The following is a 17,151-nucleotide window of genomic DNA, read 5'->3' as shown; positions in this document are numbered from 1 at the left end:
TTTGGGTCCTCGCATGTGCTCCGTCCCCATAGAAGAAAAGAATCCCAAGACGAAATCATCTAGTGGCCACCACCGCAGTCAACCATTCGGGTACCCGTTCCTTACTAGAAATTTCCATTCTTGTTCTCCCATTCTATTCTAATTCTTGTTCTTCCTTTCCACTTCTAGTTATAAGTAGTTTTAAGTTAGTAATTAAGTGTCTCCTTTGTTACGCGAAAGAAAAGTTTAACTCCACTGTGAAACAACAATCGGTGTTGTTTGTTCCCTTTGTTTAATTAAAGTGAGGAACAAGGAGGTCGGAATCAACGAACCTTTCCTGTATATATGTTCATACAGTAAAATAAAGCACGTTTTATTGTTTTATATTCCTGTCTCTTTGTGAGAATTCATTCATCACCACGTGCTCACCACAATGGGTAGGAGTATGTGTTTGATCCATGCTGGAGTCTGATTGGATAGTACGGCTGGTAAATTGGGGTGCTTGTTGGTGAAGGGTTTTGCAAGATCCTATACTAAATTTTTACAATAACTGTGCCTTATTGTGATCATTTCCAGATATTGTAACTCTTCATCATATCTTCAATATTGCTACAGTGATTACAGTAAAGGCCTCCTTGTGAGTGCCCTGAAAGCTGCTATTTTGTATATAAAGAGATCACATGAGTAGGCAGAGATACAAGGACATAGCATGGTTTGTGAAAGATGCCAATTTGTAAATGGCCATTGACCAGATGGAAGTTGATATCTAAAAAATGCACATAGGCAGTATTTGCATGATCAAGCTACATATGGTTTGAATATAATTCTTATAAGTAGTATATCACCTTATATTAGTGGTCATTCTTTTAATAAATTGAGAAATAATTTTTATATCCAAATATTTTGTTTATTATATTAAAAAAGCCTTAAGCATACAAGCGTTTTGCTTTGCTATTAGTTATATAGTATCGTCTAGTTTACATACAGTTGATACATAGTATATACTAACTCTTTTTCAAGCACAGATTATTCAAGAACAGAAACAAAATTTGATTTTATGTTTAATTTTTCTTTACAATTATAAAATTGAATATTGAAATTTCATTAAAAAATATATATACATTTATATTTTTATAGATTAATTAATTTATTTCATAGGAAAGAGAAAAATTAAGCCATTGCTTAGATAGGCTAATGAAAAAAAAGGATCGTGCACTTTTGGAGAAAAAGGTATTTGAAGTTAATTTTATCTTTTACATGTTAGTAATTTAATTGTGATTTTAAATTTAATTTTTCTTTACAATTATAAAACTGAATATTAAAAAAGTCTTAAATGTAAAATCTGTAAGTCAGAAGAATAAGGACCAATGTCAAGAGTATTGGCCCTTATTTTTCCAAGTCCCAAAAATATGCTCTTACCAGTATATTTTTATTATTAAACATTTTATTTAATTTGCTTTGTATTATATCTTCAAATTTTTCAACTCAAATTTCATTAACTTCTAACTAAGATAGACTGTTAAAACTTTGAGAATGTACTTAGGTCCAATGATAATGCATTTTTAATGATGTTTTAATGAGGTGGTCCCACTCCATCATTAAAACACAACACCAAAAAAGTATGACCCAAAAATATAATTTAATTAGTAATCATGTTTATACAAGTAAGTAATATTTCAGGTGTGTGTGTGTGTATTATGTATAAATGCATTGTTGTTGTGATGTGGGAAATAGCTCAATCTCCAATATTTTTAAAACTATATATATATATGTATTATTATTATTTTTTTTTTATTTAAATTGATAAAACTTTACTAATACTTATGATATTATCACTGATAAAATCAATATGGGTTTTAGGATTTTTTTTAAGCCTAAGATTATTATATATTTAGGATTTTAATTCATTAATAATTATATTTGATTAATAATTACAGTTAAGTTTCATAATATAACTTCAATTACAGAAAAATTTAATACTAAAGTTGTTAAATTTAAACATTATTATTATTACATATTAATATATTGTGTTTATCATTATATAGAACCAATGACCAATTAGCCATTATAAATTATCTATAATTAATCATTAATTATGAATCAGTTACAGGTATCCCTTGTATAACACAGTAGTTGTGTTCAAAAAAGTGTTGTGTTATGTGAATCCATGTTATATGAAACAAAAGACTAATGCAAAACATAGGACTAGGTTCCAAAAGTTAATAAAAGTATACTATTCTTTTTCGTTACTAAGAGAAATGTGTTTATTAAAGCAATCAATAATTTATTTCCACCAATAAATAGCTAACAATCACAATCAAAATTATTATATTACGCATTAACATTAATTTTAGTTAAATCACAGCATTTTCTTTTTACAAAGTATTGTGGTCTTCTGAGCTTTTTTGTTGATCTTGATCAGAAATATCAGCAACATCTTTATTTGTTTTTAAATTTTATGATAAAAAATTTTTTTATGAATGACAAAATTAAAATATGTTATTAATTGAAAATATGTTTTAGCAGGTTGCGTTTGTTCAGTTGAGTACTGAGTGATTTTTTTTCTAGAATTTGAGTTTGAATACCAAATTGTTCAAATACTGAGATAACACCGAATTTCATTCATCACTTTTATGAATGATTACTTACCTACGTTTAAAAAAATTTAATAACACTTACCTAAAAATATTTAAATAAACTTTACTATATATGAAGATTAATGTATAAAAACAAAACACAGTGAAAATGTTAAAGGCTAAAGTCTGAAAGCATTGACGATGACACTTGGTTGATAGGAAAGATAGCGTAATTTTTTCTTCCTTGTCCTATCAGTTTTCGTTAAAGTAAACCTGAAAAAAGGCACAAAACAAATTGAAAATTTCAATATTCTAAAATTCCTGGGCAAATTTGAGACAACATGCATGCTTACTTGAATAAAAAAATATCACATAATGGAATTTACACTTAAAAATTGTGAAATTTTATATGGAGGATTTCCTAAATTCTTGAATTGTGTTAGAACAAAACCATGTTGTAGAAGTGCCATGTTGTACGAGGGATAACAATATCTATAAGTACACTTATTGCCACAAAAATTAGCTCACCAAGGAGGAGTTTTGTATCACTGCAAAACTTAGCAAGCAAATAAGTCTCAAGCAGGAGTGGAAATGATTAGAGTTATAGCATGATGGTTCATTGCATACTGCCAGCAGAGGGCATTAAAGTGCATCTCCCTTGACCTATAAAAAAGCATATAAAGGCATCCTATCTGCAGTTTATCCATTGTAGAGAGATGCTATATTACTAGAGATGCCTTTACATCACAATTGAAGACCATATGAACAACTAACCAAGTTTGAGAGGAGAAGGATCATCAGGTTGAGAGAAGCCAGATAGTCACCTTGCCGAATAGCACACAATCTAGGTCGTTCTAACAACACTATGAGGAAGTGTTGGGACTAGTGGACAAGAAAGAGCTTGCACATGACACCCAGGCTCAGGATGCCCTCGGCAGACCACTAGTTTGAGAGGGCCACTGGTCCACTGACAAGCATGCACACAGCCAGCCAACTGTATCATTGTCTGCCATCCAGACACAGGAGATGCCATCATTACAGGACGAAGTGTCTGTCCGTACCATTTCAAGATGCCTCGGTGAGGAACATCTGTTATTGCAGCAGCCATTACATATGTTGCTATTGACAGCCACTCACTGTTGCCTCCATTTGGATCAGTGTTGTTCCCGACAGACGACTGCAACAGAATGGAACCAGATCGTCTACAGTGATGAACCCAGTTTCAGTTTGGGCACTGACAATTGCTGTGTCTGTGGCTGGAGGCCCTGTGATGAACCCCTTAATCTTGCCTATGCTTTGGAGCAGCACACTACCCCACAGCTGGTTTGGTCTGGGGTGTGGTACCAGTCACCTGTAGTAGTAATCCAAGGAACCATGACAGTCCAGCAGTATGTTAGTGACATCTTACAACCACATGTGTTGCCTCTTATGACAGGGCTCCCAAGAGCCATTTTCCAACAAAACAATGCTCAACCACACAGCTATGGTGTCACTGGACTTCCTCTGCCACATTGCCACACTTTCCTGGCCTGCCCAGTTCTCTGATTTGTCACCGATTGAACACTTCTGGGATCACTTGGGATGCCAAGTTGGACAGCCTAGGAGTTTGGCCAGACTAGAGGACCACTTGTGGCAATTGTAGACAGAGACACCATATAGCACCTGTATGCCTCCTGGCCTGCCTGTTATCAGTTATAATGAGTTACAATTCATTATAACTGGTCATTATTTATCACACATTTTATTTCATATTTTAAATAAAAATACATTTTTTATGAACATTCTAAGGAATTAATACATGTAGAAAACTGATTATTTTTTTTTAAATTTTTATTTGCAATACACAAAATAATTGGTTTATTATATATTCCATACCAAATTTTGAAGATTTTAAAAAATATATACATTTCTAAAGTTTGCTATCACTGTGATGTAGAAAACTGATTATTTTTTAAATTCTTATTTGTAATACACAAAATAATTGATTTATTATATATTCCATGCCAAATTTTGAAGATTTTAAAAAATATATAAATTTATAAAGTTTGCTATCACAATGTGATAAAATATGTTTACAAAATTCCTCAATTCATATTTTAAAGCTATACTATTTATCAAAAGTAATTAAATCAAACTGTTACAAATTAATAATAATCATACAGTCATGTGATTTGTTAGAAGTTACGTGTAAAAGATGTCAAATATTATGACGACAGTGCACAGGAATGCCACCCTTGGCAGAAAGATGCTGATTGGCTGATTTAGGGAAAATGTCATGACTAAAATTATCATTAGGTGAATAAGGAGTGAACCCTCTAGATATAATTAATCTATGAGGAGAACTAACTTTTTGGCTGGAGAGATGGAACACTTCGGACATGGATTGTGAAGCCAAAGGAAGGATATTTCCTTTCTTGTTGTGATACCAGCTATATTCTAATTAGAAAATTCTTGGAAATTCTGTAATCCTTTGTCTGCAGATGTTTAGGAAGTAAGCATACTTTCATTTTTGCTGTATCCGTTTGTATCATTTGCTATATGTATCTGAGAAGTATGTACAATGTCAGGTTTGTGTCCTTTCATTTTTAAGAAGATGGTTGATTCAATACAAATTACTGATGAGAGGCCGTAAAATGTATGTTGGCCCAAAATGCATATAGGTATGTATGTAATCAACCAAAATAAACATATTAAACCATAGTTTTGGATCATTGAATTACCAATAGTGTTTCTATATGCCTGCAGATGCAGGATTATGGAATTTCCAAGAATTTTCTAATTGAAGGAAGGAGTCATTAAGTAGACGTTCAAAGCCAAAGTCAACAGCCTGAGATTTGGGGAGAAGTAGATTTTGAGATCCGAGTGCAGGAAACTGGACAATATTAACTGACTTTGATGTGCACCTGGAATACATCATTCTCTTCAGAAGAAAAGTTTTTTTTTTTTTTGTTAGATTTAGTAATATTATGTAGACTAGTTTTTAAGATAGTATTAATACCCACTATAAGATTTTATGTATTAAGTTTATGTTCGCGTTAGCTTTCTTTGTGCTTGTGTAGAAGTTTGTGTACTGGTGATCTAGCACTTTTGTTGGGCTGAGTATTGTGCAGAGTTTTTGGGCTGATATATTGGGTACTGTGGAATTTGGTGTACATTTTTTTTGTAGATTAAACCATTGTTTTATGTTATTTCCCACAGCCCAAACGAAAATCGAATTTTTTCACATCTCACAATACCCAAATATATACATACAAACATGTAAGTGCTTGGGTTAGATAGAGCAAAAGATAATTTATACGTATATAAAAAACACACCTTTTTTATACGTTTCCAGCACTTTTTTATAGTTCTAACAGACGTTTTCGACTCAATTTACAGGCCTTCAGGTTATAAGACATTCCAATTAGAAGTTATATGTATTAATACTAATTTAAAAATTTTAATTACAAAAACTCAATACTTTGTCTCAATTCTATAGTAATACAACAAAGTTGTGCAGTTTCTCTACTATCTTTCAATCTGTTTACTTTTATCCATGCATACTTTTAAAATTTATTGTGAAATAAAAATTTATAGTTGATTTCATTAATTTATTTGCAACATTTTTATATGTTATGTACGATTAACATAGCACTCAATATTATTTTAATATTTCTTTGACATACACATTAATATATGAAATTATTTTTTTAGTGATTGTGTAGAACCTGCCTCCATGCCAGGAACACCATTACCTCCTACTGTCAACATTGGTGAATTATTAATGCAAGGAAGTCCATCTAAAACTAATTGTGATATAATAAAAGGAATTCACCTTCATGAAGTAATTGAAGGTCTCTCTCAGCTAGTGGATAGGTAAACAATAAAATGATTCAAAATGTTTCTACAAATACAACAAATTAAAGTCAGTCTTGATAACATTTCAGGTTATTTGAAGATGCGGCAAACAAATTAAATCTTTCTGCCTTAATAGAATTTTTAATCGAATTATGTGCTGCCAGCCAAAATCAACTATTTTCTAAATGTTGTTATAAAACAAATTCCTATTTTTCTGGAAATCACGGAAATGCTCTCTTATTGTATCGTCTGGGAGACGTGATGCTGCGCTGTGCTCGAGGAGGTCGACCGTTAATTCATATCATGAAAGCTTGGAGTGTAACTGCCCCTCATTTTGTTGAGGTAGAAAATATATCATTTTAATAACGTGTAGCTGCTATTGCAATAATTTTAGTTCCTTTATTAAAAAATAAATTATATTTTTGAATTTTTGTTTCTGAAAGTTATCTTTTCACATTTTTAGGCAGCTTGTCATCAAGATAGAGTAATTTCTAAGAAAGCTGTAACAACTATTCATGATATTGTCAGTGTTTTACTATCTACTCATACAGAATTGCCATATTTTCATTTTAATGAAGCTCTCTTCAAACCATTTGAAAATCTTTTGTGTNGCAAATATTCTAAAAATTATTTTGAATTATTTGAACATTTAAAGCTATTCAAAATATTTTCTATATATTTAAAAGACATTGCTACAGGACTTCTGTATAAACTGTTTTAATGGAAACACGATAACATTTCAGACTGAAAAATCTCAGTCTCAATTATTTTTGGATAAAGACTGGAGTTGTCATTGTATATATTGATTATATTGTCTTTGAAGATTACTGAGGTAAATCCATAGACTTTCAGTGATTTTTATAATTTTTGAATTGCTAATTTTTTTAAAAGTTTTGTCAAATCCCAAAATTGTAGAACTTCTAAAGTTTGAACAGTCATTATTATATTGAGACAATTTCATTGATATATCTGATGGTGACACCCTCTCTAACGTGTGGAAATGGTTATCTTTTGATAACCATGTAGCAATGCATACCTGTAACAAGGAGACTGAATTTTTTACAAGAATTATTTTTAAAAATTGAAATGATACTTCAGTATTTAAATGTGAATTTGTTTGTGCATAGCATTATTTAATTTGAATTTTATATTATCTATAATGAGATGTTTACTTTTAAATGCATTTAAATATGCCTGAGATCTAAATAGGACTATGCTAGGATTTTATTAATATTAAGAATTACAAAGTTGAATTTTGTTGAAGATTTTAAAGGACATTTCTCAGGATATTAGGCAACATAATTCATATATAAGTAATTTTAAATTAAATTCCAAAATTTTTAAACTGACTAACAGATATTTAATATGTTTACATACAGTATGTATGGTATTACACAGATATTTGTTTTTTTCATCTGTTCAGTTTCATTTCACACATTTTTTTTCATTTATTTAGTTCTAATTCAACATAATGACATCTGTTAATTGTTATTACAAAATTTGTACTTTAATATATTTAAATAATTCTTAATTCCTTCAATAATAGTTGATATATTTCTATTTTAAAATCAAGAATTTCTATATAAGTAGTGAATTTTTTGTTAAAATTTTGACTTTATTGAAAATAATATTATTTAACTCAAACATATTTAATAACAAAATTATATACACTTATGTATACATATTTTATACATAATTTATGTGAAATTTAAGACACTTTGTTCATTCTTTCTTGATGTTTTGTTTTGAAATAATATTATATTGTACTTATTATATATTAATTTGTTTTCGTAGATAGATTTATTTTTATTTGTTCCCATCCTGTTTTTCTTTAGGATTGCAGTTTGGTGTTGATTCTCCTTCGGTTGTAAATGTTTCAGATATAAAGGCAATTGGAATGGATTTTCCTGGAGACCAATATTTGTCTGATTATCGAAGATTAGAAAGAGCTGCAACGCATACTCAGAATTCTCCTATAATTGAAGCAGGTATTAATATAATATATTTTTATATTGTTACATAAATAAACTACTATATTTTATCATTTAAAGATTTTGATGTTTTCAGTAACTGATAGCTCAAGTTAATTTAACTTATACTATGTTAATAATTCCTAAAAAAAACAAGAATGACTTAATGATGAATTTAATTCTTTGTCAAAAATGCTGAAATTTTCCATGAAATATCCAAATATAATTAAGAGGGAATGGACAAAGAATACTAATAATGCTTTATAGTTATGAATAAATGTAACTTTATACAACATTTTAAATATTTTTTCATATAAAAAGTTGTAAAAGATGTTTCATTGAAGACAATTTCCTTACAAATTTTACTTATAATTTAATTAACAATAAATTTTCATAAACATGATATAAAAATGATTTTTTGTTTATCTAATACTGATAGATATAAAAAATACAATTATTATAGAAAATAATTCTTTCATTAGGAATAAAATTTAGCAGAAGAGTATTAACAGGATGCTGGGATGCAGCCTTGGAAATTCTTTCTGTATTGCTTAATGGTACTAATTCATGTGGAGTGACTGGTACACTCGGTCTTTTATTAGGGACGGATGGTGCAAAAGAAGAGCATCGTCGTGCCAAAGATGCTATAGCAGAAAGTTTAGATGGTTTACAAAGAGCTGCGAAATTATGTAATATTTTAGGTAAATGTGTGTGTTTAATGAAGTCTTTGAAAAATATTTAAATCAGCTTTCTTGTATAAGTTTATCAATAAATTTCTATTAAATACAGTGAATGAATTGCAGCATCTTATATAATTTTAATTTTATAGGACTTCAGTCAAGATGTGGAGTTGTGTTTTCACTATTGGCATCAGTTTCTTGTCCATTATTACAAGATGAAAAATTTACTTCTTCAAAATGTGATAAACACAAAATTAAAAAATCAGTATTAATAGGAAAGAACAAAAATTTAAGACTTCATACCTCTCACATTCTCAGTATGGATGTTATCCTAAGTAGAGGATTGGAGTTAGGAAGTCATAGTTCAGATTGTTGGAAACATGTTTTCAGGTAATAATTTATGAAATGCAACAAATTTTGAGAATATTTTCATTTATCATTATTTAAATACTTTAATACACTTATTAAAGTAACAATATAAAAAATTCGTAATTGCAGGACCGTCGAGAGGGGGAAGAGCTGGAATATTTTCCCAGGCCCCAAGAAAACTTAGGGGTTCGAGTGGTTCCTGTCCCTATATATTAATGCTATTTTTACTAACAAAAATAAAGATCCAAATAAGATAAAAAGGAGCCTTTTCTATCTCCAGGCCCTGCATACTTACACAGAACTATACGTGTCCTATTAAATTCGACTTATAATGATGAAAGATGTAAAAACCCGATCATCGTTACATAACAAAATTAAGTATTACAGCAAATTCTGCAACATTTATTTAACTATATNTTAATTCATTAATAATTATATTTGATTAATAATTACAGTTAAGTTTCATAATATAACTTCAATTACAGAAAAATTTAATACTAAAGTTGTTAAATTTAAACATTATTATTATTACATATTAATATATTGTGTTTATCATTATATAGAACCAATGACCAATTAGCCATTATAAATTATCTATAATTAATCATTAATTATGAATCAGTTACAGGTATCCCTTGTATAACACAGTAGTTGTGTTCAAAAAAGTGTTGTGTTATGTGAATCCATGTTATATGAAACAAAAGACTAATGCAAAACATAGGACTAGGTTCCAAAAGTTAATAAAAGTATACTATTCTTTTTCGTTACTAAGAGAAATGTGTTTATTAAAGCAATCAATAATTTATTTCCACCAATAAATAGCTAACAATCACAATCAAAATTATTATATTACGCATTAACATTAATTTTAGTTAAATCACAGCATTTTCTTTTTACAAAGTATTGTGGTCTTCTGAGCTTTTTTGTTGATCTTGATCAGAAATATCAGCAACATCTTTATTTGTTTTTAAATTTTATGATAAAAAATTTTTTTATGAATGACAAAATTAAAATATGTTATTAATTGAAAATATGTTTTAGCAGGTTGCGTTTGTTCAGTTGAGTACTGAGTGATTTTTTTTCTAGAATTTGAGTTTGAATACCAAATTGTTCAAATACTGAGATAACACCGAATTTCATTCATCACTTTTATGAATGATTACTTACCTACGTTTAAAAAAATTTAATAACACTTACCTAAAAATATTTAAATAAACTTTACTATATATGAAGATTAATGTATAAAAACAAAACACAGTGAAAATGTTAAAGGCTAAAGTCTGAAAGCATTGACGATGACACTTGGTTGATAGGAAAGATAGCGTAATTTTTTCTTCCTTGTCCTATCAGTTTTCGTTAAAGTAAACCTGAAAAAAGGCACAAAACAAATTGAAAATTTCAATATTCTAAAATTCCTGGGCAAATTTGAGACAACATGCATGCTTACTTGAATAAAAAAATATCACATAATGGAATTTACACTTAAAAATTGTGAAATTTTATATGGAGGATTTCCTAAATTCTTGAATTGTGTTAGAACAAAACCATGTTGTAGAAGTGCCATGTTGTACGAGGGATAACAATATCTATAAGTACACTTATTGCCACAAAAATTAGCTCACCAAGGAGGAGTTTTGTATCACTGCAAAACTTAGCAAGCAAATAAGTCTCAAGCAGGAGTGGAAATGATTAGAGTTATAGCATGATGGTTCATTGCATACTGCCAGCAGAGGGCATTAAAGTGCATCTCCCTTGACCTATAAAAAAGCATATAAAGGCATCCTATCTGCAGTTTATCCATTGTAGAGAGATGCTATATTACTAGAGATGCCTTTACATCACAATTGAAGACCATATGAACAACTAACCAAGTTTGAGAGGAGAAGGATCATCAGGTTGAGAGAAGCCAGATAGTCACCTTGCCGAATAGCACACAATCTAGGTCGTTCTAACAACACTATGAGGAAGTGTTGGGACTAGTGGACAAGAAAGAGCTTGCACATGACACCCAGGCTCAGGATGCCCTCGGCAGACCACTAGTTTGAGAGGGCCACTGGTCCACTGACAAGCATGCACACAGCCAGCCAACTGTATCATTGTCTGCCATCCAGACACAGGAGATGCCATCATTACAGGACGAAGTGTCTGTCCGTACCATTTCAAGATGCCTCGGTGAGGAACATCTGTTATTGCAGCAGCCATTACATATGTTGCTATTGACAGCCACTCACTGTTGCCTCCATTTGGATCAGTGTTGTTCCCGACAGACGACTGCAACAGAATGGAACCAGATCGTCTACAGTGATGAACCCAGTTTCAGTTTGGGCACTGACAATTGCTGTGTCTGTGGCTGGAGGCCCTGTGATGAACCCCTTAATCTTGCCTATGCTTTGGAGCAGCACACTACCCCACAGCTGGTTTGGTCTGGGGTGTGGTACCAGTCACCTGTAGTAGTAATCCAAGGAACCATGACAGTCCAGCAGTATGTTAGTGACATCTTACAACCACATGTGTTGCCTCTTATGACAGGGCTCCCAAGAGCCATTTTCCAACAAAACAATGCTCAACCACACAGCTATGGTGTCACTGGACTTCCTCTGCCACATTGCCACACTTTCCTGGCCTGCCCAGTTCTCTGATTTGTCACCGATTGAACACTTCTGGGATCACTTGGGATGCCAAGTTGGACAGCCTAGGAGTTTGGCCAGACTAGAGGACCACTTGTGGCAATTGTAGACAGAGACACCATATAGCACCTGTATGCCTCCTGGCCTGCCTGTTATCAGTTATAATGAGTTACAATTCATTATAACTGGTCATTATTTATCACACATTTTATTTCATATTTTAAATAAAAATACATTTTTTATGAACATTCTAAGGAATTAATACATGTAGAAAACTGATTATTTTTTTTTAAATTTTTATTTGCAATACACAAAATAATTGGTTTATTATATATTTCATGCCAAATTTTGAAGATTTTAAAAAATATATAAATTTATAAAGTTTGCTATCACAATGTGATAAAATATGTTTACAAAATTCCTCAATTCATATTTTAAAGCTATACTATTTATCAAAAGTAATTAAATCAAACTGTTACAAATTAATAATAATCATACAGTCATGTGATTTGTTAGAAGTTACGTGTAAAAGATGTCAAATATTATGACGACAGTGCACAGGAATGCCACCCTTGGCAGAAAGATGCTGATTGGCTGATTTAGGGAAAATGTCATGACTAAAATTATCATTAGGTGAATAAGGAGTGAACCCTCTAGATATAATTAATCTATGAGGAGAACTAACTTTTTGGCTGGAGAGATGGAACACTTCGGACATGGATTGTGAAGCCAAAGGAAGGATATTTCCTTTCTTGTTGTGATACCAGCTATATTCTAATTAGAAAATTCTTGGAAATTCTGTAATCCTTTGTCTGCAGATGTTTAGGAAGTAAGCATACTTTCATTTTTGCTGTATCCGTTTGTATCATTTGCTATATGTATCTGAGAAGTATGTACAATGTCAGGTTTGTGTCCTTTCATTTTTAAGAAGATGGTTGATTCAATACAAATTACTGATGAGAGGCCGTAAAATGTATGTTGGCCCAAAATGCATATAGGTATGTATGTAATCAACCAAAATAAACATATTAAACCATAGTTTTGGATCATTGAATTACCAATAGTGTTTCTATATGCCTGCAGATGCAGGATTATGGAATTTCCAAGAATTTTCTAATTGAAGGAAGGAGTCATTAAGTAGACGTTCAAAGCCAAAGTCAACAGCCTGAGATTTGGGGAGAAGTAGATTTTGAGATCCGAGTGCAGGAAACTGGACAATATTAACTGACTTTGATGTGCACCTGGAATACATCATTCTCTTCAGAAGAAAAGTTTTTTTTTTTTTTGTTAGATTTAGTAATATTATGTAGACTAGTTTTTAAGATAGTATTAATACCCACTATAAGATTTTATGTATTAAGTTTATGTTCGCGTTAGCTTTCTTTGTGCTTGTGTAGAAGTTTGTGTACTGGTGATCTAGCACTTTTGTTGGGCTGAGTATTGTGCAGAGTTTTTGGGCTGATATATTGGGTACTGTGGAATTTGGTGTACATTTTTTTTGTAGATTAAACCATTGTTTTATGTTATTTCCCACAGCCCAAACGAAAATCGAATTTTTTCACATCTCACAATACCCAAATATATACATACAAACATGTAAGTGCTTGGGTTAGATAGAGCAAAAGATAATTTATACGTATATAAAAAACACACCTTTTTTATACGTTTCCAGCACTTTTTTATAGTTCTAACAGACGTTTTCGACTCAATTTACAGGCCTTCAGGTTATAAGACATTCCAATTAGAAGTTATATGTATTAATACTAATTTAAAAATTTTAATTACAAAAACTCAATACTTTGTCTCAATTCTATAGTAATACAACAAAGTTGTGCAGTTTCTCTACTATCTTTCAATCTGTTTACTTTTATCCATGCATACTTTTAAAATTTATTGTGAAATAAAAATTTATAGTTGATTTCATTAATTTATTTGCAACATTTTTATATGTTATGTACGATTAACATAGCACTCAATATTATTTTAATATTTCTTTGACATACACATTAATATATGAAATTATTTTTTTAGTGATTGTGTAGAACCTGCCTCCATGCCAGGAACACCATTACCTCCTACTGTCAACATTGGTGAATTATTAATGCAAGGAAGTCCATCTAAAACTAATTGTGATATAATAAAAGGAATTCACCTTCATGAAGTAATTGAAGGTCTCTCTCAGCTAGTGGATAGGTAAACAATAAAATGATTCAAAATGTTTCTACAAATACAACAAATTAAAGTCAGTCTTGATAACATTTCAGGTTATTTGAAGATGCGGCAAACAAATTAAATCTTTCTGCCTTAATAGAATTTTTAATCGAATTATGTGCTGCCAGCCAAAATCAACTATTTTCTAAATGTTGTTATAAAACAAATTCCTATTTTTCTGGAAATCACGGAAATGCTCTCTTATTGTATCGTCTGGGAGACGTGATGCTGCGCTGTGCTCGAGGAGGTCGACCGTTAATTCATATCATGAAAGCTTGGAGTGTAACTGCCCCTCATTTTGTTGAGGTAGAAAATATATCATTTTAATAACGTGTAGCTGCTATTGCAATAATTTTAGTTCCTTTATTAAAAAATAAATTATATTTTTGAATTTTTGTTTCTGAAAGTTATCTTTTCACATTTTTAGGCAGCTTGTCATCAAGATAGAGTAATTTCTAAGAAAGCTGTAACAACTATTCATGATATTGTCAGTGTTTTACTATCTACTCATACAGAATTGCCATATTTTCATTTTAATGAAGCTCTCTTCAAACCATTTGAAAATCTTTTGTGTTTGGAATTATGTGATATTGATGTTCAAGAACAGGTATACATATTTGAAATTATTTTTAATAGAAAATAGATTGATGAATAGAAAATTTAATTAAATTTTTACTAACAGAAATGAGTTTTAATGTATAAAGAAATATTCTATTTAATATTTCAAATTTGTTTATTGAACTCAAAAATTACTTTTAAAATATGATCAAATATTTTTAAAAATTGTTTGCTGAGGATTTTTGAATATCTTACCTAATACGCACCCCAATAACCTACATCTAATGGCAAATATTTATAATATATCTTTTGACTTTCTAAAGTATATTTAATATTACAATTTCTCAAACTCTAATGTAGCATTTTTATTTGTGTAACTCATGCTGTTCCAAGGATTTATGAATATTCTTGGGGAGTTTTTATTATTTAACAAATAGTATGATTTATTTAATTTGAACAGAGCAACTGTGTCTTTATTTTATACTTTTATTAGAATTAGTTTTATTGTTTGCATTAAAATATTTTTTTAAAAATATCTGTCTTAGAAGANGGCGTAAACCAAGGACTACCTTATTTTACTTTTGTTCTTTTTACTTACATTTACTTATATTATTTTTGATTACATCATTATCAGGAAATATATTTCTGTTTTAAGAGAAAACAAATTTAAAAACTAACATTTTATCGATTAGAATAAGAAGGAATACAAATTTTAGACAGTTTTGTAAAATGCTTACTTTATGTACGCACATAATTTTTGCAGTTATCATCTTATTAATAAATATTATGGAAAATAGTTTTTCTTATACAAATTAAAAATATTATTAAATATTATATTCTAAAATGGGGCATTTTTTTCTTCAAATAGGAATCACATAGCAGTTGTTTTTCTGAATTACTTTATTTCTTTATGATGTCACATTTTACAAAGTGTATTTCGGACTCAGTCTTTCATCAGTTGCAAATCAGTTCCTCTACAATGATTTAATTTTAAAATTTACACATCACAAATATTCTAAAGGTTTGGTGCAATCATTTATCTTATCTTACAATGAATTTGTATATTTAGATAAGATTTCCATTTACATACATCACAGAATACAAACACGACTGCTTACAAAACATAAAACATGTAATACAAAAATAAAATTTGGAGTTATATTGAAAAAGCATATACAGTATCAGATTTAAAAAATATTAATTATAGAAGTAAGTTGGTTTTTTTAGAGCTTTCTACAGTTAATGGTTGTAATGTAGATGAGGAAAAATGTTAAAATAATAAATTATGATAAAGATAACTGCTGTTGGAAATTTAAAGAAAATGTATTTATATGAAAAATAAAAATAATTTAAATAAAAGAGCACATATTGTTATTAAATAAAAGATTTTAGAAATTTGTAGAAGATGCAAATTGCAGTATTGACTTACTAAGAATTCATCCTTAGTGCAATAATGTAGATAAGAATGGAGAAACTAATTTATTGAATGGGGAAAAGGATTTTTTGGTTCTATGAAAAAAAGGAAAATTTTTAGTTTTTAAAAGAATTTACAGGAAGAAAGTTTAATGTATTAGTAGAAGTTTAAGTTTGGATTTTGGTCTGGATTTTCTCAACTATTTGTTGTAATAACCTAAGAGAGTCCAAAATGTCTTTTGTAAAAAGTGATATTATTAAGAAACAAATTAATTTGGCAAAATAACTGCTATATGGTTCCTGTTTGAGGAGGAAAGAAATGCACCATTTTGTAATATAAATTACAATCATGGTTCAAGGAAAGGTTTTAAATATTATATTACAAAATAATGAGTGTGATAAAAATTTATATACATGCAATAAGTATTGATATTTGCATATTTTTTAATGGTATATTGTAGTAACAAAAGATACTTTTTTAAATTATATTTTAATGAAAATTGTGAGTCTATTTTTCTGATGATAATATAATTAAAAATTAAGAATCATAATTGAAAAACAAATTGAATTGTTTAGTTGTCCTATCATATTACAATACTAAAAATTGATAAAACTATATTTTATTATATTTTTTTCTGTAACATTCTACTAAAATCGTTATTGATTTTTATATATTTATAGAAACAATGGTTATCTCTGTTTACATAGTTTTAAATTTCTTACAAAATAAATAAATTTTTCTTTACAAATAGATGCTGTAGTTATATATTGGAAATAGAAAATATATACTTCAGTTGTCATAATCAGACTGCCGTTTCTCGTCCACCTGTGCCAATGTTGAACCATCTTGAAAGGAAAAATCCTTGTGAAGAAGAAAACTTATTTTTTCCACTATTATTAGATAATACTGAGTAAGTTATATATATATATA

General features: G+C 29.7%; 1 protein-coding gene across 1 annotated transcript in view; it reads left to right on the top strand.

Moving 5' to 3' along the window:
- The window catches only part of LOC111624797 (brefeldin A-inhibited guanine nucleotide-exchange protein 3-like), a 109,218-nt gene that overhangs the window by 51,726 nt on the left and 40,341 nt on the right, over nt 1-17,151 (top strand). The window contains exons 15-20 of the mRNA XM_023367748.1: nt 8,273-8,380; nt 8,845-9,063; nt 9,192-9,432; nt 14,070-14,231; nt 14,303-14,555; nt 14,677-14,856. Of these exons, the coding sequence (XP_023223516.1) occupies nt 8,273-8,380; nt 8,845-9,063; nt 9,192-9,432; nt 14,070-14,231; nt 14,303-14,555; nt 14,677-14,856 (1,163 nt within the window). The remainder of the gene's footprint in view (nt 1-8,272; nt 8,381-8,844; nt 9,064-9,191; nt 9,433-14,069; nt 14,232-14,302; nt 14,556-14,676; nt 14,857-17,151) is intronic.

This window comes from Centruroides sculpturatus, unplaced genomic scaffold, assembly GCF_000671375.1.
Source record: "Centruroides sculpturatus isolate CEXI.00-Female unplaced genomic scaffold, Cexi_2.0 scaffold330, whole genome shotgun sequence".
Lineage (NCBI taxonomy): Eukaryota > Metazoa > Arthropoda > Arachnida > Scorpiones > Buthidae > Centruroides > Centruroides sculpturatus.
Note: the sequence above shows the minus strand (reverse complement) of the source record. Positions and strands in the feature narration are given on the sequence as shown.